Raw genomic sequence first — 26663 nt, 5'->3', positions numbered from 1 at the left:
GTTTGCCTGCATAAAATTTTTGCATTTTTAACTAATTAAAACTACATAAAAAGATCTGACTCTTATTAAGGCAAATTTGTGCGAGTTTATTCAATTTTAAAGATGAATATTGTTATTTATTTATTTTTGGTAATAGCTACTTCAATAGATTAGTTATTTTTTCTCTGAATGAATCTGAAGGAAAAATTGGCCTATAAACTTGATGTAATTTAATTTTTGTATTTACTCTAATAAAGTGTTCCAAAACATAAATTAAAAATATATATCAAGTTGTATATAAATTAGCTTTTTATTTATATGAAAATGTTTTTTTTTTTAATAATTTAAACAATTTTTTGTACGTATTATCGTAGAGCTTTCGACTGGGTGTGTACCACTGTGCGACGAATTGATGTCTGTGTCTGGCAGGGCGGCATTGTCGCTAGCTGGCTGCCTGGCAGGCTGCTTGCCGCGCTGCTGGCGTCTCTGCTGCTGCTGTTGCTGGCTCTGCTGTTGCTGCTGCTTCTCTTGCTGTTGCTGCATATGCTTTTTGGCCATAAACGTGGCGTGCAGTCGCAGTGACTGGCGCTGGTCGTCTTGCTCCCCGTTCGTCCCTCTGTTGCTGTTGTGTGCAGTTTTTATGTCTCTCCTTTTCGCCTTCTCTCCTCTCCTCTCCTCTTTTGACTCCTCACGCTGGTCTCTCTACCTGTCTGACGCTTTGTTTTTTGTGCTTTGGTATTGGTGTGGCGTTGTCTGGGGCGGCGGCAATGTCAATGCGCCGCTGCTGCTGTTGCTGCCACTGCCACTGCCACAGTTTGCACTTTTTTGCAAGTCGCTGCTGCTGTTGCTGTCGCTGTTGCTATACAAACTCTCTTCACTCCCCAACCAAACCGGCCGCCGCCTTCGCCATCATCACGAATTGCACCGCACCCAACCGCATCGACTGCTGACTGCGATGTAAACGCGTTGGCTTTTCTTTGCCCGCTTCCATGATTCATCTGGGTGATGAGCTCACAGCAGAGAGAAGACAAGCAAGGCAGCTAGAGTCGAGTGTGATCGACGCTGGAATACTTCAAGCTTCAAGTTTGGTAACATAATTCTAAGAAAATATTTGTAACGTAAATATAAGGATGATAATGTTATAGTTTCTGAGTTATGAACAGACAGACAGCCACGCAAATGGATATAGGAGAAGTATAGTAGATATATATGTACATGTTATAAAGTGGATTGCTATTAGCAATTATTATTTAATAGTTCCTGAGGCATACATAGGTTTGTAAGGACAGGCATACGAATGGACTGAAGAGATCAGAAAACATTAATTTTATACTTGTATTTTAGACGGACAGACAGATGGATGAACGGCTTTAAGAGCTTGGTTTATATGTAATAATGCAGCTCTTGGTAACCTTTGGATCTATAGAATCTCTTTTTAAGATTCATATAACGTTTTCTGCCTGCCACAAACTTGTTCTACCCTTCCAACACTTTTGTGTAGCACGTATAAATTGAAGTAAATCTCAAGATGTCGGCGGTTGTTTTTTCAACGAAGCGAAGCTAGTTCGCATCTCGAGTATATTTAAGTCGGAATCAAAGTTTGAGGAATTTGCACTATACGTAATGTTACTATCAATTAACTACCAACAAAAATACAAATACTAAGCACTATATCTCTTGTTGTCTTAATCAATTTAGGATGACTCCACAAAGCACGCTGGGGCGTGCTTCCAGCCACGTGGTTATGGCGATTCGCTCGGCTGAATCGGTATAAAGGGCTGCCAGCGCAAACAGGAGTCATCGATTTTGGGAAACGTCCCGCGTCGCTTCACTCGCTCTTCATACTCATCCAGCACATCCTACAAAGATCACGCATTTTAATATAATCATTCTTTGATGGCTGATCTCTTAAAAATCACCTGCTTCTTTAAAACTATGTGTTTGCCTTTCCAGTATTTCATCATGCCCAGAGCCTGCAGCGTGCTCACAATATCATACGAGTAGATGGCCATTTCCTGTGGGAATCAAAAATATAAATATGTGAGTATAATGGAGAAACTGTAACGATTATAATTAATTAAAAAGAGTTGTTTAACTAATTATTTTTACATTACGTCATTGTAGAGTTGATTTTGATTATTTTAATTGAAAGGTAACTTTTACTTTGTTTAATTATTAATTGATTGAATTAAAACTTTTAATAGTAATTCTTTAACTTTTAACTGAAAATCTTTTGTTATAGATGAAGAATTACATTTTTTTAGAAATACAAATTGGAGACAGGAAACTTAAAAAAAACCCTTTTTAAACACAACTTCGTATTTATTTTACCTGTGATACATCCTTGATGCAGAGCGTGTTACCGGAACGGTTGCAGAGATAGTCGAGCAGGACATCCTTCCAGTAGGAGCGATATGAGATGAGTCCCAGATCGGACAGCGGCTTCTCTGGCGAACCAATTTTGCCCTCTACACGGGTTAGCAGATAACCTGCAGAGTGCAGATAGATAGTAAAAGCGCATTAAACACATCGCCCATAAGTATGCTATAGATAGCACTAGCTTTTTAAGTTCCGGCGCATTATTTATGGTGACCAAGTTTGCCCCGCCCTCAAACCATCCGAGAAAAAAAGAAACGTACCCAACTCAGCGTTTTCTGTGGTGTGTCTAGACAGGATTCCGCAAAGTGTGCGTCCCAAGTGGGGGGAACGACTGCGACAGCGACGTCGGCGTTAACGACGGCGACGGCGACTGGTCACATTGAATGACGAGCGCGACGGGCATTTAAACAGCGTTCTCGCGTGCATTCAACCCAAAAAGCTCAACCCCCTTAAAAGCTCGACGACGTCGCCGTCGCCGTCGTCTGGCAGCAACAATTCTCGAGTCTAGATAACACAACAACAGTAACAATGAGTGCAGCAAGTAAATCAACGAGGACGAGTTTGTCGGTTGCCCTCACAACACAAAACCCACTGAGGCAGGCTCGGGAAAAAAATCCAACAGAGCAGACACATACACAGTACGCACACTCGACACACACACACACACACACATACAAACACTCGCAAAACAGACGCTAGACGCACTCAACGACAGACACAACTGCAACTGGTTGAGGTTCGGGCGAACCCTGCAGCGTAACGTAAAGTGGGGTGAGTACACACACACATAAATTCATACGTTTATGGCGTCGTGTGAAAGCTTCAGCCGCAGCAGCGTTCTTGTATTTACTTTAATTGAGCACCGTGGAGCAAAGCACACGATCACAGATGTCCATTGAGTTGCTTTGACATATCGATATGTCCCGAGATGTCTACCGATAGGTTTAGTATTGTTTATGGTATCATACCAGCCAACTCTTGTTATACATAGATGTGAAAAGAGCAGAAAAATTTACACAAACCGACAAACGCCAACAATATTCGTTGACTGTAAGTAGTTTCTTTATACAAAACCCACTATGCGCTGTGCAAAGCTTTGCGGCTGACGAAGGTAGAAAACTCACGTTTACAGTTCTCATTTTAGTGGGTGGCGTTTTGATTTCTTTGCTGTGGCGTCGCCGCCGCCGTCGGTCTATTGCTCTCGCATCTCTCTCGCTCTGCCATCTCTGTCTTGCACTCTCGTCCTGTGTGGGTGTGAGAGTGTGAGAGGCTACGTCGAGACGACTTTATCGATCGATGCTTGCGATTCGCATTGCTGGCCCGACTGCGCAATGTTGCATACCAAGAGGCGTAAAGCAGTCGTCTCGACTACGAGTATAATAAATGGAAAGCAGCGTGCATTGAATGTGCAATGAGTCTGTTAAATACGTTTAGATTTTTGCGAAACAATTAACAACTTTAGCCAGGGTTTGTAGTCAATTAGCGTTGCTCTAATTGTTGTTCTAGCTGCAATTAGCAAATGCTCTCGTTTACCGGGTATTCTCAACTCGACTACTGATGGCAGACACAGACTTGACTCTGGTACGCAGAGGACGACGCCCTTTCATTGTGACCTGTGCTGACCTTTGTTGTCTGCCGCCAATTGCGATGCTTGTGTTACTGCTGCTGCTTCTTCTTCGACGTCGTCGTCGTCGTCTGCAAAAGTTTTGCATTTTTTGTTGTTGTTGCCAGCTTTAAGCGCCAGCTGAAATTTTTATTTGTTGTTTTTGGCATTTTTTTCCGGGGCTGCAACTTTTGGAATGCTTTGTGCGGTTGTGGGCTTGATTTCATTAATTAATACATTAGCCCTGGTAGATAAGGGCGGCGACGGCGGCAGAGACTCCATACATCATAGGCGACCCTTGCTCAAACTGCTCGAAAATTATTACTCCCGCCCCGTTCCTTCTTCAACCTTCACATTTGCATATTTGCGTGCATGCAGTTATTACACCTGGCTATGTATATGTATTATGTGCTTGTATGGCCATCTCGCTCTAATGGCTGTTCGCCCGTTTTGTGCTAATGAGGCAGACATGAAGACAGACAGAGCAGACAGCTACAGTCCGTTACAAAAGGGCAAACGCCACACATTCGGCTTTGCCTGGGTGTTGTTAACATTGACGAAAACTGTTTGCTCTCGCACTCTGTCCGAACTTTAGCTAAAGCTCACCACACTCACACACACTCTCTCTCAAGGCACTGGCTTGCTTTTGCTCTCCTACTCCTTGTTCTGCATTCCTTTGTGTGTGTGCGTGTGTAAGGTCAATGTCGTTTCGTTCGTTAGCCCCCTACGCCGCCCCCTTCTGCCCAGTCATCAGTCAATGCTTTTCGACTGTGCTTGGACACCCGCATTGCATGTGTATCGAGGCTTTGTACATAGAGACCGACGCCGCGGCGTTGCCATTCAACCAAGCCGCAATGTGACTATGACTCAAGTGCTGCTCAGCTTTGGTCTGGGGGTAATTCTTTTTTTTTTCCTTTTCTTTCTTTCTTTATTGTCTGGCGCTGTCTTTGGCCGTTTCAAAGGCGGATTAATTTTAAACAATTTCGGTGGTGGTATAACGATAAAAATTACTTATGCCCATGCATTACACAATGAGAGCGAGAAAGAGAGAGAGGGATAGATATATATCGATACACCTGCAGACAGACCTTGGTCTACACAGTGTGTAGAGTCTACATTTAATTGATGCAGAAATTGCATGCACTGCAGCATGGAAAGCTAAGCTCGAATGGAGTTGAGCTCAACTCAGCTGAGCCTGGCATGTTGACTTCTCTCATGCAATGATGATTAACTATATTGCACTAACTACACTAATAATATATACAACTAGACATACACACACACACACTCACACACACATGCATATATTGCCATGACTCACACGCACACACCTCACTCAGCCACCACTTAAATCGATAGCCTAGTCTCATTATAATTAATCTGCAAATATTTTCAATTTGCTTCTTCTCTTTTGTTCTAAATACTGTCATTAAGTTGTAAAGTAAATTTGCGGAAAACTTGTTAAGCAGCTGCAGCAATAATTTTAAAGATTTCTGCATTTCATGCAACTATTTTATCTCTTTTGGATTAATCACAAGTGGTTTCAAATTTAATTGCTTCATAGATAAGATAGATATAATCATATGAAATTATAATGCAGTCCAACAATAAGATAAAAAATTGAAAACAATTAAAACATATATTCTGAAACTTAGGATGAAGAGAGTAGTTCTATGTAAACGGAAAGTTTTAAAATAACTCCCAATACTTCCAATAATGAGCTTTACATTTCAATTCAAATACTTTAACTCTTAACTTAGCTTCGAAAGCTTGCCTTATAACGCAACTTATCTATAGATAGAAAGACAGGTAAACTAAATTAAGTTGATGCAGTATTTTGAAAGCTACTGATAAGTTAACTTAATGAAATATCGAGGCAATTAGCTTTGGAAGAACATTACAATAACAAAAAATAAAGTAATTTTATAGTTTTCAAAAGAACTTGCAGCTTAATGCAGACTTTTCTTTTTTATTACAATAACTTTAGAAGTAAGCTTTACTTTATAAACTTCGATCTATATATTTTCTTCTCTCAAGCTTTTAAAAAACCAACTTAAAACTTCCCGATTCTTCAAAACATTGACACGCAGCTTTAAGCTGTTATTTTTGTTGTTGCTAAAGTAACTTAAATAATTACCCCATTCACTTACTGAAATCGATGAGCAGTCTGCCGTAGCCTTTGCGCTGATATGGGGGCAAGGTTAGAATGCACGAAACATTATAGAACGAGTTCTTTTCCTGCAGGAATGGAATATGCTGAAAAATCGATAGAAAAAATGAATAAACGATTAGCAAGTGGACATTAAAGCTTAACGCAAAAAAATCGAACAAATTAAGTCAATGGACAGCTAAACAAAAAAGGGACAAAAATCAACATTAGTTTAAACATAATATGACAATTAAATCAATAACAATAAATGCTTAAGGCCACACACACGGGCAAGTGGACAGACAGACAGACGGACGGACGGGCAGACAGACGGACGGGCAGACAGATAGAGCGTATGGCAGACAAAGTGTCAGACAGCTTTGGTTGGGGGTTGTCATTTATCGCTTCTAGCTTTTTCGGGAGTTCAATGACCACGCGACGAATCGATGGGCCAGACAAAGAAAGCAAGCGAGACGGAAAGGGAAAGAAAGATAGAGAAAGAGATGGAGTGCATTGCGTATACATATCTATAAAGCTATATAGTGAAGCTATGGTATATATATATACATATATATATATATGTGATACATACATAAGTCGGTGGGGATTCATACGCAACGCAACGCGATGCGAGACGAGACGACAAAGAGACGAACCCAACTGCTGCAACTGCTGACTGGGTAAGCAGGTGGGGAAAGGAAGATTTCAGCGGCTGGGACTGCTGACTGCCAAAAAATGCGGCGATGTCTACGGCGTTTTTTGGGTGTGAACCCGACCCGAAAGGCAACAATTCCCAAATCCACAATTCGCAATTCGGAAATACATTTATGTACGATGAGCATTTTTTTTTTTGTTGGTTTGCTGCTTTGTTTTGCAGCGTCTGCCATGATGTCTGGGAACGCACATATGCAAAAGGGAGCGAGGAGATGTGCACAGATGTGAGGGGGGATCACAGAGTTGGAGCAGGCGCACGAGAGACCAAGCGAGGTGCACGACCTCAATCGTATACGCCCAGGCAGCAGCGACAACAACGACGACAACGATGGCAACGACGACAGCATCCAGTGTCGACTGGCAGCGTATCTTCCTGCCCCAATCCGCCATGTCTGGCTGCTGTCTGGGCTGATGCCCATGTTGCAATTTCGGGAGACTGGGAACTCGCAGTCCGGAGCTGGAGCATTGCCGAAAATAAGCAGGCAAGCGAGTGAGGGAAGCCAGATACCCAAATAACTCGTACACATGGGGAGAGAGACAACTAGGTGTGTTCCAGCAGACAGACAAGAGTATACTGACTTGATTACAGATGCTGATCAGGAACATATATACTATAGAAAGTTGCAGATAAGGCCTTTAGGTCTGTTACGCTATCTTATATTTTAAAGTTCAAGGTCTACAAAAGACTAAAATTAAAGTAAACCCTTGAAATTAAACCAAAGTCAAGAATTTGAAACAAGATAAATAAATATAACATCACAAATCTCTAATAGATATTTGTATAAAAATAAATTAAATAACCCAAACTAATTAACCTAAATTAAAATAGAAAATCCACTATAAAAAATAAATAAGAAAAAAAAAATGAAAACAAATAAATTGATATATTTATTCATTGGCAAGAAATCGATAATTGAAATAAGCCATTAAAAATAAATAACTACAAACATTTAAAAATGTATGAATAATGAATAAAACTAGATCAATAAGAACATTGTAGGGGTCTACAATAGGCAAATAGAAATTTGAAAAAAAAACAATAAAAAGCAAAAAGAAAATAATGTTACAACAATAAATACTTTCAAATAATGTCATCATCAAATTAAAACAAACGGAATTATAAAGAAATAACTTTAAAAATCAACAACTAGATAAATAAATAATTAGAAGCAAAATCTGAATAATTTAATAAAATGCAGATAATTTAAAATAAAATATTTTCTTAAATAACTAAAAAACAAAAATAAAATACAAAAGCAAATACAGCTGAATTTATTCTATTTAAAAACAAGTTTAGCTTGGGCAAAAATATTTCCAAATTAGGTGACTAACATTTAAAACTGTTGTGGTGGAAAACCCCTTTTTAGAATCTAAACTATTGTAAGATAGAAACAAATTCTGCCCGAATCAAGAGTTTTGAACGCATGATTAATTGAAGTCTAGTATGGAAAGTCCGAAATGCAATTTTTATAGAATGTGTCATACCATGAATCAGCAGTTAGAATAACAGATTAGGGTTTGGTGTTTTTACATACTATCAGCTCTATAATATACTGTATAATGTTGGGAAGTCTCAGCAGAGCTTGTTTAAGTAGAACTAACATTAGTATTTAATAAAAAATGAAATGATTTCAATAAAGAACAGAAATACGTCATTCTGTTAATGGTATTAAGTCAAAATCCATTCGTTTATAAGAATTTAGCAAATGAGCAGCATATGCATTGACTATTTCTCTCAGTGTGGTGTGTGAAACCAGCTGCTGATTCTGCAGCTCCTGGTCTGAGTTCGGGATGAATGGAATACACAGACTGCGTTGTACTCCGGACTACGATTCCCAGCAGCAACTCCAACTCCAAACTGGGAGCTATGCGCGACATGCGCAATTTGTAACACAAACCCAGTCTCTGGGAGCGCCCAAAAAACTTGTGTATGCAGTCAGAGCTTGCAACATGGAATCGAATGGAGTTGGGAGTCCGCAGACTCGTTGCCACGTTCAGGGGGAGGTCAAGAAACCTCGTGCACATGGCAGACAATATACAACTCGTCGTCGTCATCGTCGTCGTATTTTGTTTTTATTTCGATTTCTTTCTTATTTTGCCCAGCTGCTGATGCTGCTGCTGCCGATGCTGCTGCTGTTGTCGGTCTTCTACTAGTTGTTTGCTCGTTTTTTCGTTTGTATTTTTGGGGGGTTGCTGGGGAAATGTGGCACGCCTCCAATAGTGGCAGCTTATTTACCCGCAGCAGCTAAAACTGGAGCTGGAAGCTGGAGCAACATCTCAACGCAGTTGACAAAACAATTTTTGGGTATGGTCAAGAATGCCAACTGCTGTCTGGCATGTAGTAGCGAGTATAAAGCATAGTATAGAGAGCTGTCTGTCTCTCTGTTGCCAGCCTCTATGTATTACATGCCACATGCCACATGCAACACCTAACACCTCCCCTCTTCATCTGGGCTTTCAGCTTGGCTTGTCTGGTTCTGGGTTCTACTTCTGTTTCTGGCTCTGAGTCTGAGGCCTGGGAAGTCTGTCTAAGCTGAGCCCTGTTCTCTCTGCTCTGGCAGCAGACACAAAAGAATCATAAAACTGTGAAATGGTATTATTCAATTTGATTGCAAATAACAACTATAGTTCTTAATGCTTCCAATAAGAAATTAAGCTCAGTCCCCAACCAAGGGATATAATCCATATATTTATCCGAAAGGGGGGAGTTAATCAAAATATTTGTTAAACTTTGTTTCTATTAAAAGATAATTGCCATAATTGACTTAAATACTTTTCTGCAAAAGTCTGAAATCATTAAAGTAGAGAAGAATACCATATTATTCATTACTTTGGCAATTCCATTTTGAGAGAAAGTGCAGACAGATAAGCAACAAATTAATTCTGATTTTCGTACTGAGAAAACAATGAAGATTTTCTTAAAGAATTTAAACTGAGACCATCGAGTGCTAAAGCTAACATTAAATTTGAACAAAATAAAGCACGTTTACGTAGTTTAAAATATATAGAAAAATGAGATAATAAACTTGACAATACAAATCACTATTATAAAGAATAATAGATTTGTAACATTTTAACATTATTGTTAGTAAATAATTCTATGGTTTTTATTTAGAAATTTATTCTATATGAAGAATAGAGGAAAGTTTTCCGCATATAGACAATTTGAATCAATTCACAATAATCTAAAATATTCGCAGTTTTAGCTCAAAACTCGATGTTCAAGTAAAGACTAGAAATAATGGGTAAGAACCATTCCAATATGAAATAAACCCAAAACCTTTATAGCCTAGAGGCGTTCCGGTTCATCTCATTGCATTAAGGAATTCGTTAAATAATATTAATAAAATAAAATAATAATAATAATAAAATAAAATAATAAAAGTAATAAAATAAAATAATGATAATAATAAAATAATAATAATAATAAAATAAAATAATAGTAATAACTGAAAAACAATGGAAATAATGAGCAGATAAATATTCCTTTTGATTAACCTCTCTTATATGTAAAATATTTAGATAAGTACTTTTCTGAATTTAAAATTCTCTCTCACCTTGCTAAAGTATCCGACAATGTGACAGCCATCGACATCGGCCAACGTCATGATATAGAACAAAAATGGCTCCACATCGTAGTACAATGTTTTGTGGTCCAAAAAGAACTTGGCCAGCAGACAAAGATGCTGACAGTATTGCTTGTAACGTTTGCCATCCACTTGCCACACCTGCAGTTTGCCCTTGCGATAGATTTCATCGCCTGGCGGATGACGCCAGACGCATTTCTGGGCATGACGTTTGATGCCCGTCTCGGATTTCTGATAGCGCAGACAAAACTCACAGATATACATTTTGGGCAGGCGGGCAGCATCATCGGGATAGGGCGATTGATACCACACCTTCATCTTGTACTTGCCCATGCTGATGTATCTAAAAGAGAAGAGAAAGGTTGAGTAACAAAATCGAAGAAGTTAGTGATGACACCTACTTGATGCCCTTGCCAACGGGCAGATCCTTGAGTTCATCCTCTATTCGCTCCGAAGCTTGTGCTTGAGCCTCGCGAAACAGTTGCAAATCATAGTCGGGCACCAGGCCCGCCAGATTCGGTTCGCGATCCTCATCCGTGCAGTCCTTATCCAGCTTCACCTGCAAGATATTAGGGTATTAGTCTAAAGAATTCATTAAATACAATTCTTCTACCTTATCATTTAAAAAGCTGCTGCTAATTGGTCGAAAGTTGGCACGAGATTCGCGTATTTTGGCCAGAAATTCTCGCTGCTCGGGCGTCAACGTCTTGGGATTGCTGTGCTGATTGCCCGGCGTGCTCGAATTGCTGTTGCTGACGGGTGGAAACTTTAAACGCTGCTCGTTGCGCAGCTTGCGTTCGTTGGCACGCTCCTTGCACTCCGAAGCGGACATGTTGTGGTAAATGGGACACGCTTCGGGCAGAAAATGACGATCCAAATTGCCGCTCAAATGACCTGAGGAGTCGCAGCCTTCTATAGGACACTTCTTCTCCAGCTGAAGCGCCGGCGACACAGGTCGTGATTTTATGGAGCTCAAGACGCTGCTTTCCTTCTTCACCTTGCATTTACTGCTGTTGAGACCTGTTGCTGTTGTTGTGGATGATTTCTTCGCAGGACTCTTGGACAGCACACGACTCTTGTCATCTTCCTGCTCCATTTCCGCATCTGATTCCGTTTCGCTGCCTGGCTTGACCTGCTGCTGCTGTTGCTTGGAGCGCCGCATGCTCAGTGAGCGGGTTAACTTGCGCATGGGATTCGCTTTATCCTTGCGTTCCTCCTCGCTGTCTCCAGCTGCTGCTGCTGTTCCTCGCTTGCCTTTGGCATTCGATTTTCCCGTCGCCGGCTGTGAGCTGTAGGAATTGCTTGAGTCTGTAGCCTCCGATTCGCTCATCGAACTTGTCTCCGAGCCTGAGCCGCTCTCTGAATCGTCGCTGCCATCGCTGCTCCTGCTCTTGCCGCGCCTTGGTCCATTTTTATTGCTGTTGTTGTTACTGTTGCTATTGCTCGTCTTGGCTTGCAGCGCTTTGGCGCGCATTTGTTTAGCGCGCACTGCGGTGGCTGTGCTCGCCAGCTTCAGCGGCACTTTGCGTCCATTTTTGGTGTCGCCACGATGCGCCGAATCATCGGTGCTGTTAGAGCTGCTGCTCAGCGAGGGACGCTTAGTATTGTTGTCGCCATTGCGCTGCGCTTGAGCTTTGGCTGGCTGTGTCGCTTTACTTGTTGCTGCTCCACTTCCTCCTCCTCCTCCTGTTGTCTGTTTAGGCGCTGTGCTTGTCGAGGGCTTGCGTCGTGCCACTGAATTGTTTACTGTGCGCGCATTTTTTTTGGCTGGCGGCGCATCATCATCGTCGTCATCGTCATCATCATCGCTGGACAGTCCGCCATTGCGCTGATTGCTGGCGGCCACCACAGAACGTACTTTGCTCGCCGCCGTTGCCAATGCAGCATTGCTATTCCCAGTAGCCTTTGGCTTCTCATTGTCGGCTGAAGGCGGTGCTGGTATTTTGCGTCTAACAGGGTTTTGAGGCTGTTTTGCGGGATGTGGTTTAGATTCCTCGGCGCGTGGCACATCTGAGCTGCTGGAATCGCTATCTGAAGAGCTGCCTGTGTCTGTGCAACTGGATGAGCCGCTTGATGTTGTGCTGCCCGAAGTGGAACTTGAGCTGCTGCCACTTTCCATGTTTGTGTGGTAAACAATAGGTAAATACTTGTCTTTTCAATGGTTTACGCACCCGTAATTAATTGTTGCTTTGCAGTAAACGATGACTGATGACATGTATTTCACGATGCACTTGGGTTTGTATTTGTTGCTTTAGTTATTATGCATCAATTTGCAATATTTTGTTTGCTTTTATTTTTGCACAGCAATGCACAATTAAGTTATTGTTGTGTGCTGAGTGACCACAGTTACAATTATTAAATATTCTCATGAAATATACCAACTCATTTTATATACTAGTTTTACAAATACGAGGCCTGCATACAATCATATAAGATAACTAAATAAGCTGAATTGTTGAATGAAAAGTAAGTAATTTGGTTTATTTAATTAAAGTTCACTTTTAATTAAAATTAAATGAATTATTTAATAGTTTGTAATAGCTTTCATTTTTAATGTGAATTTCGTCGCAGTCACTATTCACTTCACTGCTACACTTCACTATCACAAGTGAGGAGCAAAGTCAGTGAGGCCGTAGTATATTTTCCGGCATTGTAAACTAGTATATTTTCTGGTCAGCTGTTTTGTTGCGCCTCTTTCATTATATGCATTTTATAATTTTGTTAGCGTCAAATAAGAAAAAATAAATCAAATTGCAAATTAACAATTACTTAAATTAAGTAAATCCAATACAGAGCACTAGAAATATAATGTACAACGCAGAATGCATTCCCATCAAGGATATTAAGCCCGGTTTGAAGAATATCAATGTGATATTCATTGTACTCGAGGTTGACAACTTGTTGGCATTTGTTTATTAGTGTTTTTAATAACATGCCTTTTATTTCAACAGGTTGGCGTAGCAACAGTGACGAAAGAGAACCGAGAGGTGCGCAATTTCAAAGTAGGTGATCCCACCGCCAGCATTAATGTCTCCATTTGGGATGAGCCCGGCAAGCTGATTGCACCCGGCGACATTGTTCGTCTGACCAAAGGCTATGCGTCGATTTGGCGTCACTGCCTCACTCTGTATTCGGGCAAGAATGGCGAAGTCTTTAAGATCGGCGAGTTCTGTATGATCTTCAACGAGGCGCTAAACATGAGCGAACCCAAACGTACCGATCCTCAAGCGGCAGCTCCACAAACTGGCAACATGGTCGCTGTCCAGACGCCGGTGGCGACACCAGTTGGCGTTGTTGCGGGCGCTGTGCAACCAGCTGTAAATGCTACGCCTGCCGTGGTGCCGCCAGCGATTGTGAAGCAAGCAGGACGAGGAGGACGCACTGGAGCAGCGCGAGCTGGCGCAATGAAGGGAGATCGACGATAAGATGCAAAGGAAACGAACGAATCTTAGGGCAATATTTTAAGACAAATGCATAGGAAGGATATTATTAAATTATATGAACAAGTTTATTGCGAATTTTGTAGAGAAAACATAAAACAGAAAAATAAGGGACGAGAGATTGACATACAAAACATCTATAATAATAAATAATTGGTAATAATCATAATCATAAATAGTATGAAATACAAGACAACTCTACATATGTGTATTTGTGTTGATGTGTGCATGTGTGTGGTGTGTGTGTATGTGTGGAATTAGCTTAAGCTTAGAGCTGTGGCCCGCAATGCTTATGCCTTCTTCTTCTTCTCGTAGTTGGCCTGAACAGCTTTCAGCAGCCAGCCAACCTCCTCGACGGTCTTGATCTGATAGTTGGCATAGGTCTTCAGCGTGGGCAGCTCCGAGACGCGGAAGGTCTTGCCAATGCCGTGCAGCACCTTGATGGCATCCTCGTCGGTGGTGTCGTCACCCACATAGATGATCTTCAGGTTCTTGGCCCAGTCAGCATCGAAGTGCTTCTCCAGGATCATCTTGGCACCCTCTCCTGTAAATATATAAGAATCGAAAAACGGTAAGAAGGGTTTGATAAGCTTATAATGTACTTAGAACCAAGAAGATTTTAAATAAAAGTTATATTTACATTAAGTCATATATAATAAATACCAAAAGTTGTGTTTGGAAATTAACAGTCTTTAATTGTACTACTATGATATATAATTTGAGGCTTAAGCTTTTTTAAATATTTAAAACAATCCTTATTCAATTTTAAAGAAAAATATCTAATGTACCAACAACTACAATAAATCGTTTTAATATTTCATTATTTTAAAAGAAATCTTAATTGTTAAAAGTATATATTAATTGTTAAAAGTTATATATATATACATATGCTAACTTGAACTACTATTAGCTAAGTTAAGAAACCAATCATTTTAATTTTATTTCTTTCAATCTTTTAATATTGATTAAAATAATCAATATGAATGCTCTTCTATTTGAGGCTAAACTTGTATTGAAACTGAAATTCCGATAGAATTTTATTAAGTAAATTGTATTATTAAGTAACTTAATATTATGAATTATATTGATATTGGAGGGTTTCTTGTTTAAAGTCTAATCTAAGCAAAGGCTTTTTAAGCATATATTTTAATAAAATTGTGCTATAAATTGTAAGCTCAACATTGTTAAAAAGACTATAGGTTTCAGTGGATATTTTGATGTACCAGTCCTAACTTAATATTTAAATATTTTTGAATTTAGGAATAGAATTATCTTACATTTTTTTTTATATTAATGAAAATCAATTGAATGGCTATTTTTTGTCAGATTCGTGGAACCAACTAAAGTCGTTTTACAAATTATTAATGCTTTTCTATGAAACACTTCAGCTTTAAAGAGCTCACATTCAAATGGGTAAACTATCTTTGGAGTAATATTGATATGTTTATCAGTATGAATTAACGAATAATTTCATGAAAGATGTTGAAATATATAATTACAAAATGTTTAAAAAAATTCAGCTATTTTGGCATTGTTTTTGATGCCCATTTATTCAATTTATCCTATTTTAATTATATTTATGCGATCAGCATTATATTAATAAAAAAATGTTCTATAGATTCGAGCTATTTTGGCATATTTGTTTTTGGGACCCCCTTGATGATATATGCACGTCTTGCAGATGCTGGAGAATCGGATCTTCGGGCAATAAACAAGTTTTCCACAATATTTTGAATCGTTCACTCGCTATATATGTATGAGAATAGATATACTATATGTGTTATAAGAAGTTGACTTGCCCGTGTTAGGGGCAGAGATTTATCTCACATCGGGGCATATATATCTATAATGCTATATGTCTATATCTAAGTGTGTATCTTCTAGGCGTTATTTTTAGTCCGCTGCGTGGGTGTGGAGCGAGCAAATTGTGTTTGGCCTGCGGCCCGTCAAGTAAATTGTGCGCAAGCCACAATTTCAAATCATTCAACTCGCCACAGACCGTCACTATATACATACTATATCTTTGCATACTATATAATAGAATAATATGTGTGTGTTGAGTGTGTTTGCCTTTTTTCATTATTTTAATTATGCTGGCTTTGTGTTGCTTGTTGTTTATTTTGTTCGCTATTAACGCTACATTTTTGTTTAATTGATGACGCATTAGACGTCCCGATCTCTCCCTCCCCTCTGTCCATCAATTTAAGTATTGCATTTTCTTTTCAGACGGCACCAACAATTCCACTTTCTTCTCTTCTCTTCGGTTCTTGCTTTTGTTGCCATTTCAAATGCGCTTGCCAGCTTTTCATTTTTCATACAGAAATAATAAATACCGCCTGTTTTGCTTTTTCTTTTTTTCGAACGCTTTTTTCTTTTTTCTTGTTGCTATCTTCGAAATTTTTGAATTTTCATATTTTTCGCTTTGTGCAATATTTTTCCACTAGGAATTTATTGCTCCTCCAAAAGGCGGGCACAATCATAATTAATTTTTATTTGTTGGCCGTAAATATTTTTGTTGTCTTTTGAATTATGCACATTTGTCGCGGCTCATTGGAAATGTCGCGTATTCTCGCCCCCGAGAATTGTGGATAATTTTGGAACGACGTTTCTGTCGACAGATTGCATTCCATTTTAGATATGGAATATCATTCTTCAGCAGAAGAAGATGATTATGTGATCTTAGATTGATCTAACAACATGACAGACTACAAAACGGGATGTGATCAGAAATATATATTTAGTACCTTATGCCATTCAGAAAACCATCAAATATGATCGTTCCGTCACTATATATATAGTGACAGCATTTATTGGCATATGATATGTGAAGCATCGCATCATTAGCTAAAGATGTTTCGCATTAGATGCGCTTAGTTTGAGTTCTTTAAACTGTCTGCATAGCCTCGTTATAATTGCTTCATGTATCTGATTCATTACATTCGATGTAGACATGATTATGTTATGCCAGGGATATATTAATTGAAATTAATTCAAAGTCTGCCAATTTCATGCCAATCGGGTAATAAATATTGTATAAAAGTGCATGAAATAAATCGCTGCCAACCAGAAATTAATTGCTCTACAGCATTTCTAAAGCATCTTTCTATCATTAAATGATTAATTAAAATTTTAGTAACTCAAACTTATCAGTATTAATTAATAAATATAGAAATGATATAGTAATAATTTTATGTAAATCTGTATTACAAATTTAATTTCCCATTTTATACCACTAAGTTAAAAAAATACCATGTCTATAAAGAATATTTAGACTTGCTTTAGAACATATATCTTAAATTGTGTTGTAAGGAATTTAAAATATCCTCTGCACGTTCCAAATAGGAACAAATCAAACGCTAGACAAAACAAGTCAAAATTAAATATTTGCGAAATGAAAGCAAAATTTTTCGCTGAGAAATTGCAGAGACTTGAACATTTATCATCGCGCTGACTAAATATTTCCCAAAGACCATAGAAAGCTAGATATATGTGATATATATAAATTTATACATATATGTTTTAGGCAAGTCTATTCAGAAGGTGGCGCGCTTTTGACATCAGTTTGCTCTCTGCTGTATTTGTCAAGAGGGGCGCCGACAGAAAAAAGGAAAAAACAGAAAGAGGAAAAAAAAAAGAAATCGAAGAAAAAAAGTGGAAAACATTTTTGAACGCTGACAGTTGCCACATAAATTTGTGAGCAAGAAATTTCGGTTGTTTTTGATATTTTCATTTTGGGGCTCTTCGAAGACGACGCCCACATTCCACCTCTCTGGGGTGAAATTTTGAATTTTGCGGCCGTGCGCTATGGGGAAATATATGGAATACTATATAGACTGCAGACTTTGGGTAATAATTAAATCATCGAAGCGTCGTCTCGTTCAAAATCGAATTGTTTCGAACAGGTGCCGACGACAGCCGCAGCCCAAAAAACAGGCGGCAACAGTTGGCTGACAATCGAAAACAAATTGATATATCGAATATGTATACTATATATCTATATACTATATATATAACTTTTTAAGTTCCCCTTCAGACTAACCTTTGTCCCAGTTGACGCGTGGCTTGCCCTCCAGAGCGTAGGGAGTCTCGATCAGCTGGAAGCCATGGGACTGAATCAGACCCTTGGCCTCGGCAATGAGCTTGGCCTTCAGCTTGTCGGTGACGCCCTTGTAGTGATAGGTCACCGAGATCTTCTTATCCTCAACCCAGGCACCGGAGCAAACAACCTGTCGTAATGGGAAACAGAAATTCCATTAAGAATAAGAAAGGAATTTCAAGAAATCTTTCTCAATCACCTTCTCCTTGAGCTCAGCCACCAGCTTGTTGTGCTTCTCGAGCAGCTCTTCGGGCATTTCGATCTTGAACTTCTTGCCCGATGGGTACTCCACCTCGAGACCGTGATTGCCAGCATAGGTGACATTGGGGAACTTCAAGTGGTTCTTGATCTCGTTCAGCTCGCGACCGGAGAAGACAACCATGAAGATTTTCTCATTGGCAGCCAGTTTCTTAATGTTGATCTCCGTATCCTTGGGCATCACAGACAACTCCTCGGTGAGGGGAGCAAGGGTGCCATCGTAATCCAGCAGCAGGACAACCTGATCCTGATCGGGTGTGATGAAGCTAAGCAACAGGATAATTGTTCAAAAAGTGTTGCTAGCCAAGTTCACATTGCTGTTGAAGCTTACCCCTCGAGAGCCTTGACGTAATCCTCCTCCTTCTTCAAGAGCGGTGCCTTCTTCTGCTCAGCCATAGTTGAGTTGAGTTGATGTTGAGTTCAAAAATAAAAGATATTCTATCTACCGGAAACTGTGCGACGTGCTGGACGTACCTCGATCGACTTAATACTAATGCCCAAGGTGCGCCAGCGAAAGGCCCATGGTGAGGCATCTATGAGCAAGAAGAAGAAGTGATGCTCTCTCTTCCATTCTCTCTCTCTCTCTGTGCGGGAAGTGTGGCAACTCTGGTCGTTGGCCAAGTAATAGCGCACGTTATTTATGAGGCATATGCGCATAAAAAAGCACATACCATAATGGATCTTTAATACATACACAAGAATATATACTGTATATGTGTGTGTGTGTGGTATATATAGCGTCAGTTCGATATCTATATAGTGTAGATATAGGCTCGTAAATACAGCGAGTGGTTGTCGTTGTCGTCTTCAGGTCGTTTCACTTTTTTGGTTTTTGGACTCATCTCCGTTGACACACTTCTTCTTAGCCCACTATGTGAATACTATGAATACACTCACATTCACATTCGTTTTGTGTCTAGCGATTTATTTTGACTCACTTAGACAGCTGCCCGACAGCGTTTTCATTCATTCATTCATTGATCGAGTGTTTGGGCAACATTTTATGATCATTTACACAACCGCCGACACTTCCTTTGCATTGAACTATTTATTTTGTTTGTTTGTCTTTTTGTTGGGTTGGCATCACTGACACAGTGAAGCCTCCGCTTGAGTGACACACATTTGAGAGAGAGAGAGAGAAAAAGCAGAAACAGTGTCGGAAATACATTAAGGTATACAGTATTAATAATAACTTAATTTGAATCAGACAGTCGAAATATTTCTAGTAGCTACAGTGAAACTTAAGTATAGAGAGCGGCATTGTTGGAGGAAAAACAGCTGCAGGAAGTAGAGAAACACACAATGAACAAACAGTAAACAATAAAGTTGTATTTAATTTATTATGGTTAATTCATTAACTTTTGCGTATGTGTAATTTATTACGTATACGTAATTTAAAACAAGCGCCGCATCAATGCCCTGGAGAAACGTTGTTCTGCCAACGCTTTCCTTGCTTAAATTAATTTAAAGAATGCATAAATAACATGTGTTTATTATATATCAGAAATAATATATTTTGCTAAATTAATTGCATTATTTTTAGACTGCTTTCACAGACTTAAAAACAACGTGCAGACAAAGAAAAAAGAAATATAAAGAAAAATAATGCTAAATATATTCTAATTAAGTAATTGTAATAAATTCAAGAAACTATTATCGCAGACCATAAATGTCCAAGCCTTTTAAATATGTTTTTAACGATGAGAAATGTTTTCAAATTTGTCACAAAAATAAGTAAATTTTACTATTAACTATAAAACTATTTTAAATTTGTAAATAAATTTTCAGTTATCAAGCTTTTGGCATGATATTTCAATTAAATTTTTGTTGAGTTTATTTTAAAATTTTAATTTTAAATACTCTGTAAAATTGTAATTTCACGCTTCTTTCAAATTCCCCGCCTCGCACTTTGTAAAATGTAAAAGCAAAAAAGGAATTTACGTATTTTTAGCATAAACAGTTTGAATTGTTTATATACAAAATTATGTGTTAAAGTGTATCAACTAAATGTAAAGTTGTTTAATTGTTTGTAAATAAAGCTAACAACATTTAAAATTAAACTTCACATTGGAGCTTACACATACGAGTAAATTCATTAAATAACTAAGCAATTAATTCATGTATTCATATTTCTAGGCATAGACGCGAGCTATCCACTGGAGGAGATCAGTCATTACATCCTGTTTGGGCAGACGGAAGTCGGCAAAGGTTTGGATTTTGTCATCGGCTGCAATGCGGAAGGATCTGCCCAAGCCTTGGAGCACCTAAAGAAAAGAATGATAAGAAGATGAGTTAAGGAAAGTTGAAGCTTAGGAAAGTATTCTTTACTCACTCTCATGGCATCCTCATCGGTGGTATCATCGCCAGCGAACACAACCAGAACTTGTTCCGCCCAATCTTGGCCAAACTTGCTCTTGAGTATGTAAAGAGCCGCCTCGCCTTTGTTCCAATCAACTGGCGGCTTTGCCTCAATGGCCTCATGAGCCTGATTCGCCCTGAAGCCGTGACGTTGACAGATCTCCGTGGCCAAACGCTTCTGTTCATCCTTCAACTCGACGGGCGTATCGCGATAGTGATAAGTGAGGGAGACCCTCTTATCTTCCACCCAGGCTCCATTCTTCTCCACCTTTTGCTTCAGTTCCTGCACCATCGCCGTGTAGTTCTTCTTAATGTCTGCGGGCAACTCGTAATCGTGTCGCGATCCATCGGGATACTCGATCTCCAGTCCGTGATTGCCGGCATAGGTGACGCCATCGATGTTCACATGCGCCTGCACATCCTTCAGGGCACGTCCTGAGATGACGGCGAGAAAGATTTGCGGATGCTTGGCCAGCTTGTGGAGTATCGCCTCCAGTTCGACGGGCATTTTGGTCTTGCTCGGATTCGATGCAATGGGCGCCAAGGTGCCGTCGTAATCAAGGAGAATGGCCAGCTTCGAATGTGTGTTCAGATAGCTGAAAGGCAAATGGAGGGAAATATATTAAGCCATTTTTTTTAAGGTTTTTAAAAAAGGTAAACTCTAGGTTTATTTGCTTTTCTATCTGATAACTTAGAAAAATTGTCAAGCTTCAATTTGGTGATATGGAAATTAAGATTTTTTGCTTTTTTATCTGATAAAAAACAGAATGTTAATCTTCAATTTAATCATATGGAAATTAAATTAAGGCGATTTTTACGATTTTTTTTAGACGAGAAGCAATGAAATTTGGATATGTTGCAAAATGTTATTCCTTAAGTATTCGTGCATTATATTCCTTTTTCAATTGCATTTTTATTTATTCTCATTTTATCTAATTTTGTAGCTTACGTCCATTTATATTAGGTTAGGACGTATCTTTATGGATGAGAAATCTTTGACACTATTCGAGTGATTTAGCCATGTTCATTCACATTTCTTTTTAACAAAGAGAAACTATGCAACTTGCAATTCGTTTATAGTGAAATAATAATGGAAGAGGGAACACAGTATAATAAAGCACTCTCTACAAAAAAACCTTCTTACTTGTTAAAACATTTCTGTACTCGGTATCTTTACAGTTCATCACGCTTTACATTATTAGTATATTTTCTTTTGTGGAATTTATATTAAGGGTCTTGCTCAGTCAAATATTGCTTTGTGTTTATAATACCCGGTACCCATAGGGTAAAAGGGTATTATAACATTGTGCCGGCAGGAAATGAAAGTAACAGGAAGAAGCAAAACAGTGCGGTACAGTAATATACCGCAAAAATACTAAATATACCGAAGGTCATATTTAATGTATGTTTAAGTATATATTTGCATTGTTTTGATTTATTCAAAATGGGTAGCTAGTTTCCAACAGCTTTCTTAATTGTTTTGATTTGCCTCTGTAAACTTTAATATTATTAAAAAGTATGTATTCGCTATATTCTCTTTTCTACAATACGAATATCTATACTCTATATGTATGCTTAGCAGCTGAATTTTTCTTACGAAACTCATTAGCTCAAGGGTCACTTAAAGTTGAGCATTGACTGCTGTCTTTTGTTTTAATCGACTGTAATATAGACATTTATCATAGAGAGACTCTATAAAAATATTGAAATATCTATATGTGCTTATCAGCTATCATTGTTAACTTTCTTTCACTCTTTCCTACTTGCTGTAATTATCTCTCTCTCACTTTTCCTAATCCGCATTATCAGCAATCTCCCTATTACATGACTTCCTCTCTGTCTCTGTCTCTTTCTCTTGCTTGGTCGCAAGGTCACATTGATAGTGATAATGACAAAGATGATTACGGCTGGGGATGATTTAATCAATCCGTAACTTACCCGGGCAGATTCTGTTCGAATTCCTCCAGGCGACTGATGACAGGTGCAACTTGTTTCTCAGGCATGATGTCAGCTGTTGTTGTTGTTTGAATGATCCTTGTGAAGCAAATTAAGCTCAATATGAGTCGAAGTACTGCGAATTGTTGTTGTTGTTGTGATAGCACTGAAATTGATCAAAGTATATTTTAGCTGAAATGTTGTTGTCTCGTTGAGAGCTGAAGCGGAACTGTGAATCGCTGCTTGACTGAGGTTTGCTTTTAAAATCGCCGGGTTAGCTGATAACAAATCTCTCGCTCAGCTCAGCTAATCTCTTTTCCAGTTTGCTTAGTTTTCTCCCCTCTCTCTTTTGCCTGATCTTGCTCTCAAACTTCTTTGCAATCGATTGCGATTATCAGTTGTATTCGTGTTGTTACCTGTCCCTTGAGAGCTCTGCTAGTTAACTGTTGTCTACTTTCGCTCCTGACCTGAGTTTTTATATAGCAAAATTCGACGTTGTCGTTGTTCACATTTCCCGAATTGAATTCATATTTGCACTGCGTTGTTGTTGTATTGTTTTTGTTTTATTGATGAAGGGAGACAAAGACATTACACACACATTACTCATCGTACGCAATGCAATTGCCACGCGTCGACTTCGTGGCTACTTCGTTGCATGCCGCCTTTTGGGGCATTGCGCCCACAACAACAACAAGTTGTTTGCCTCAAGTTCATTGCAATAAAGAATCCCCTCTCGAGGTTAATTACTCATGTAATTTTCCATATTTCCTTCACTCCACAATGCGCTAATCCCATTGACACAAGCATAATCCCCACAGCGGGAGTTTGTCTGAGTAAATGACTAACTGAACGATTGACTGACTGTTTGACTGCCTTCCCCCTGCCTCAGCCTTTGTTTGTCGTAATTGCCACAAATATTTGTTACGTGCCTCGCATCGATGAGATTAGACAGACGCCTTCTAAATATAGGCACAGCTTGCAGCGATTCCCAATCTCAGTTGCCTGTTGTGCTTCACGTGATTTCTCCTCTAGAGGGTAGCTGTGTTTTAAACCCATTTCATTGATTAAAGTAGCAAATTATATTCGTAAAATTTTCCATTTCCTTGCCACTTAAAAACAACATGTTTTTTCTCGCTATATTTTTCTAATATTCGCCACAAACAATCGCCAAATGTTTATCTATTTTTTTTTATTTATAATACTTGTTTAATGTGTTCAGAAAACATTTGCTAAAAATGGGTTTTAATTGGTTCATTCACAAGTAAAATGTTGAAATCTCATTGAACAATGTTTTAAATACAAAAATACTCAAATCATTGTAGATATTGCAAAAAATTAATAAAAATACTCAATTTAATGTATTTAGTTTATGTTTACAATGAGAAATCCGTAATTCAATGAATTTAGTTTATATTTACAATGAGAAATCTGTAATCATTGTAAATATAAACTAACTAAATTGAATTGATTTAAGATATTAACATATAATCGCAATTATTTGTTTGAATTCTTTTCAAAATGTTCGTTAAAATATTAAAGATCCAATTTTTCCATTCTTGTATTCTAATTATTCAGCACTATGTCATAATTTAATATAGAGTTCAACAGATTTCTTCTATATATTATATATATATATTATATATCAAAAGAATATCTACTCAAAACGACATTTAACCCACTAATTGTTATTATTATTTTCAAATTATTTTTAATAAATTGCCAAATTATTTAATCTTATTGAAATATAGAATTTTGTAAAAATGAAGTGTTCTTTTATTACATAACCAATTCTATAAATTTTATCGACTCTTCCTCGATATATCAAAATTATTATTATAATTATATCTGACTTCATATTTGGTTTTATTATTTTTTAATTTATTATTATAATTTTAAAAATTGTTTAGTCTTAAATGAATGACCATTTAATTTACCAAACTTTAATATTCTAGACCACTAATGAAATATTTTACACCACTAATTCTAAAAATGCGAACTACTTTCTTATTTCCAAATTATTATATATGTATTATTATTATATATTTTATTATAAAATTTATCATAAATATTTGTTTTTATTATTTCCCAATTATCTTTATAAATTTAAAATGTTTAACCTCATTAAATAATTTCATATTTTATAAATTTGGTATTCTTTTATTACTTCACTCGTTTATTATATTGTATTGTGAAATTTATTCCAAATTATTGTGATTCTTATTTTTTAATTAAATGTAATAAATTAAAAAATATTTGTTAATATAAGAATTTTATTTTTTGAATATAATTTACTTTTAATTTATGTAATTATCAACAAAAATAAATCAATCAACATCATATTAATCTTAATTCATGCTTCAATTATTTTAAAATTAACATTATGAATTTAAAGAGAATTTGTTTACTGTTTCTTGTTATTCTCACAAATATTTGTTTCTTTTATCTTTAAATTCAATTTACAAATATAAATGTTATTTAGTATTTTATTATAAACTTTCTCACAAATATTTGTTATTTTTTTTTATTTTTAAATTCAAAGTTTAATTACTATTATATCCAAAATTAATTTTTGGAATGTTTGTAATTATCAACAAAAATAAATCAATCAACATCATATTAATCTTAATTCATGCTTCTATTATTTTCAAATTAACATTATGAATTTAAAGAGAATTTGTTTGCTGTTGCTTTGTTGCTTTTCATTCAAAACCGAATTTGCCATTAGCCGTGACTTGGAGAGCGCATGATTTTCAGTTGTGAATCACGCAGAGTTTGTTTGCCAGTCTATTGAGAAGTAATTCGTAGCATGCCATTGGCGCATGCTCATGTTCACCCAAATCCCCCACAGTCCGGGCCTGAAGCAGACCCCAATATCAAACCCCACTTTCAGACCTCAGAACTCAGAGTATTGGTTAAACTGTTTACTCACGATATTTGTCATAGAAAGAGAGCGGGAAGAGACTTTTGGTGGCGCCTATCTAAAGTAAACAAGCCTCTCTCTATGACATCGAATATACCTTTGATACCCACACACACAAACACACACATACATACATTTATCTCTGTGGATTTTTATCGGCATTAGACTAATTAAGGCCTAAACTAATCGAATGCCTGTTTAGCTCTCAGTTGGAGTTTCGCTGAGTGTTAATTAAAAACAAAACGAAAATCGGAGAAAACACGCGAGTTGCAGGCTGTAAACAAGTGTCTGGCACATTATCTAAATATTGGCACGGGTTTTGAGTCTGGGGACAAGGTTAACAACAAGGTTCACTTCTTTAATGAATTTACTCGTATATTATAGTATTCTTCTTTCAATTTTCATCATTCAACGACGCAACTTTTTGCACTCACTTTTGTCTTAATTGCTGAGATTGCTTGTCAATTTTATTGCAATTTATTGACAATTTTCCAATCAACAACGTTATTTTCGGGTTTCGCTTAATGTTTGTAATTAATGCGTAAACATTTTCTAAACGATCGCCAGACGCTGTCGAAAAGCTTTCGTGCCAAAGCTTTTTTTGTCTTGAGAGAACATTATTTGAGAAATCATATTTGGCGCAGTACTATAAATAAACATATATCCATAAACATTCAATTGACAGAGAGTAGGTCAGAGAGCGAGCACTTGATTGTTTGGGATATTTACGATGGTATGATAGGCTATATTTTTTAGTCAAAATATAAAATACTTAATTTGGGCAGATTCCAAACATTTAATTACTTCAAATGTAATTTGCAACTCATAAAAAAATCTGGTATATTTTATACTATATCGTATATTGGAAATGCAGCACTTTATTAATATACCAAATACAGACTCGGTGTATTTTTAATATATTTATTTTATATTATATGGTATATTTGGTATTTGATTTAGCAATATACCAAATATAGCATTAAATATATTTTTAAATATTTTTAGTATATTTTTCTCGGTATATTTTAAGAATAATACCGCACTGCTTTGCCATTATTCAACTTTCTTACTTGTTTAATATTAAATTTAAGTATTGTTAAAAGCCTAAGGAATAATAGTATAATTTCTAGTCTCAATTTTAGTATAATATTTAGTATATAGTAAAGTAATTAGTATTTATATTTATTTGCAATAGTCTATTATTACACTATTAATTCTAAAAGATTTAACTTCTTTTATTTCCAT

The 26663-nt window shown here is 37.4% G+C and overlaps 4 protein-coding genes across 4 annotated transcripts; 1 reads left to right on the top strand and 3 right to left on the bottom strand.

The window, feature by feature from the left end:
* Positions 1–1536: 1536 nt before the first annotated feature.
* LOC132789618 (histone acetyltransferase KAT7) lies at positions 1537–12749 on the bottom strand. The gene is made up of 7 exons (XM_060797732.1): positions 11025–12749; positions 10813–10970; positions 10382–10754; positions 6112–6217; positions 2311–2468; positions 1899–1994; positions 1537–1838 (listed from the first exon to the last, which is right to left on the bottom strand). The coding sequence occupies exons 1-7, from the start codon at positions 12528–12530 to the stop codon at positions 1722–1724; spliced, it is 2514 nt and encodes an 837-aa protein (XP_060653715.1). The 5' UTR covers positions 12531–12749; the 3' UTR covers positions 1537–1721.
* Positions 12750–13094: 345 nt separating this feature from the next.
* LOC132796339 (SOSS complex subunit B homolog) lies at positions 13095–13988 on the top strand. The gene is made up of 2 exons (XM_060807484.1): positions 13095–13300; positions 13363–13988. The coding sequence occupies exons 1-2, from the start codon at positions 13220–13222 to the stop codon at positions 13834–13836; spliced, it is 555 nt and encodes a 184-aa protein (XP_060663467.1). The 5' UTR covers positions 13095–13219; the 3' UTR covers positions 13837–13988.
* On the bottom strand, positions 13896–18697 carry LOC132796329 (uncharacterized). The gene is made up of 4 exons (XM_060807473.1): positions 18537–18697; positions 18147–18471; positions 17891–18077; positions 13896–14395 (listed from the first exon to the last, which is right to left on the bottom strand). The coding sequence occupies exons 1-4, from the start codon at positions 18599–18601 to the stop codon at positions 14142–14144; spliced, it is 831 nt and encodes a 276-aa protein (XP_060663456.1). The 5' UTR covers positions 18602–18697; the 3' UTR covers positions 13896–14141.
* A 1450-nt stretch (positions 18698–20147) lies between these two features.
* On the bottom strand, positions 20148–22916 carry LOC132798330 (trehalose-phosphate phosphatase). The gene is made up of 3 exons (XM_060810142.1): positions 22502–22916; positions 20538–21159; positions 20148–20469 (listed from the first exon to the last, which is right to left on the bottom strand). The coding sequence occupies exons 1-3, from the start codon at positions 22564–22566 to the stop codon at positions 20338–20340; spliced, it is 819 nt and encodes a 272-aa protein (XP_060666125.1). The 5' UTR covers positions 22567–22916; the 3' UTR covers positions 20148–20337.
* Positions 22917–26663: the final 3747 nt, after the last annotated feature.

The sequence above is a fragment of the Drosophila nasuta genome, chromosome 2L, assembly GCF_023558535.2.
Source record: "Drosophila nasuta strain 15112-1781.00 chromosome 2L, ASM2355853v1, whole genome shotgun sequence".
In the NCBI taxonomy this organism is placed as follows: domain Eukaryota; kingdom Metazoa; phylum Arthropoda; class Insecta; order Diptera; family Drosophilidae; genus Drosophila; species Drosophila nasuta.
This window is presented reverse-complemented; position numbering and strand designations above follow the sequence as displayed.

Excerpts from the sequence above, each read along its gene's own strand:
- LOC132796329 (XM_060807473.1), bottom strand. The coding sequence starts at position 18,601 with ATGGCTGAGCAGAAGAAGGCACCGCTCTTGAAGAAGGAGGAGGATTAC. Across the intron at positions 18,472-18,536 it reads TACGTCAAGGCTCTCGAGGG|CTTCATCACACCCGATCAGG; the intron begins GTAAGCTTCAAC and ends CCTGTTGCTTAG. Across the intron at positions 14,396-17,890 it reads ACGCGTCAACTGGGACAAAG|GAGAGGGTGCCAAGATGATC; the intron begins GTTAGTCTGAAG and ends ATATATTTACAG.
- LOC132798330 (XM_060810142.1), bottom strand. The coding sequence starts at position 22,566 with ATGCCTGAGAAACAAGTTGCACCTGTCATCAGTCGCCTGGAGGAATTC. Across the intron at positions 21,160-22,501 it reads TTCGAACAGAATCTGCCCGG|CTATCTGAACACACATTCGA; the intron begins GTAAGTTACGGA and ends TTTGCCTTTCAG. Across the intron at positions 20,470-20,537 it reads CCGATGAGGATGCCATGAGA|GTGCTCCAAGGCTTGGGCAG; the intron begins GTGAGTAAAGAA and ends TCTTTTCTTTAG.
- LOC132796339 (XM_060807484.1), top strand. The coding sequence starts at position 13,220 with ATGTACAACGCAGAATGCATTCCCATCAAGGATATTAAGCCCGGTTTG. Across the intron at positions 13,301-13,362 it reads TGATATTCATTGTACTCGAG|GTTGGCGTAGCAACAGTGAC; the intron begins GTTGACAACTTG and ends TTATTTCAACAG.
- LOC132789618 (XM_060797732.1), bottom strand. The coding sequence starts at position 12,530 with ATGGAAAGTGGCAGCAGCTCAAGTTCCACTTCGGGCAGCACAACATCA. Across the intron at positions 6,218-10,381 it reads TTGTCGGATACTTTAGCAAG|CATATTCCATTCCTGCAGGA; the intron begins GTGAGAGAGAAT and ends TCGATTTTTCAG. Across the intron at positions 1,995-2,310 it reads GCATCAAGGATGTATCACAG|GAAATGGCCATCTACTCGTA; the intron begins GTAAAATAAATA and ends TGATTCCCACAG.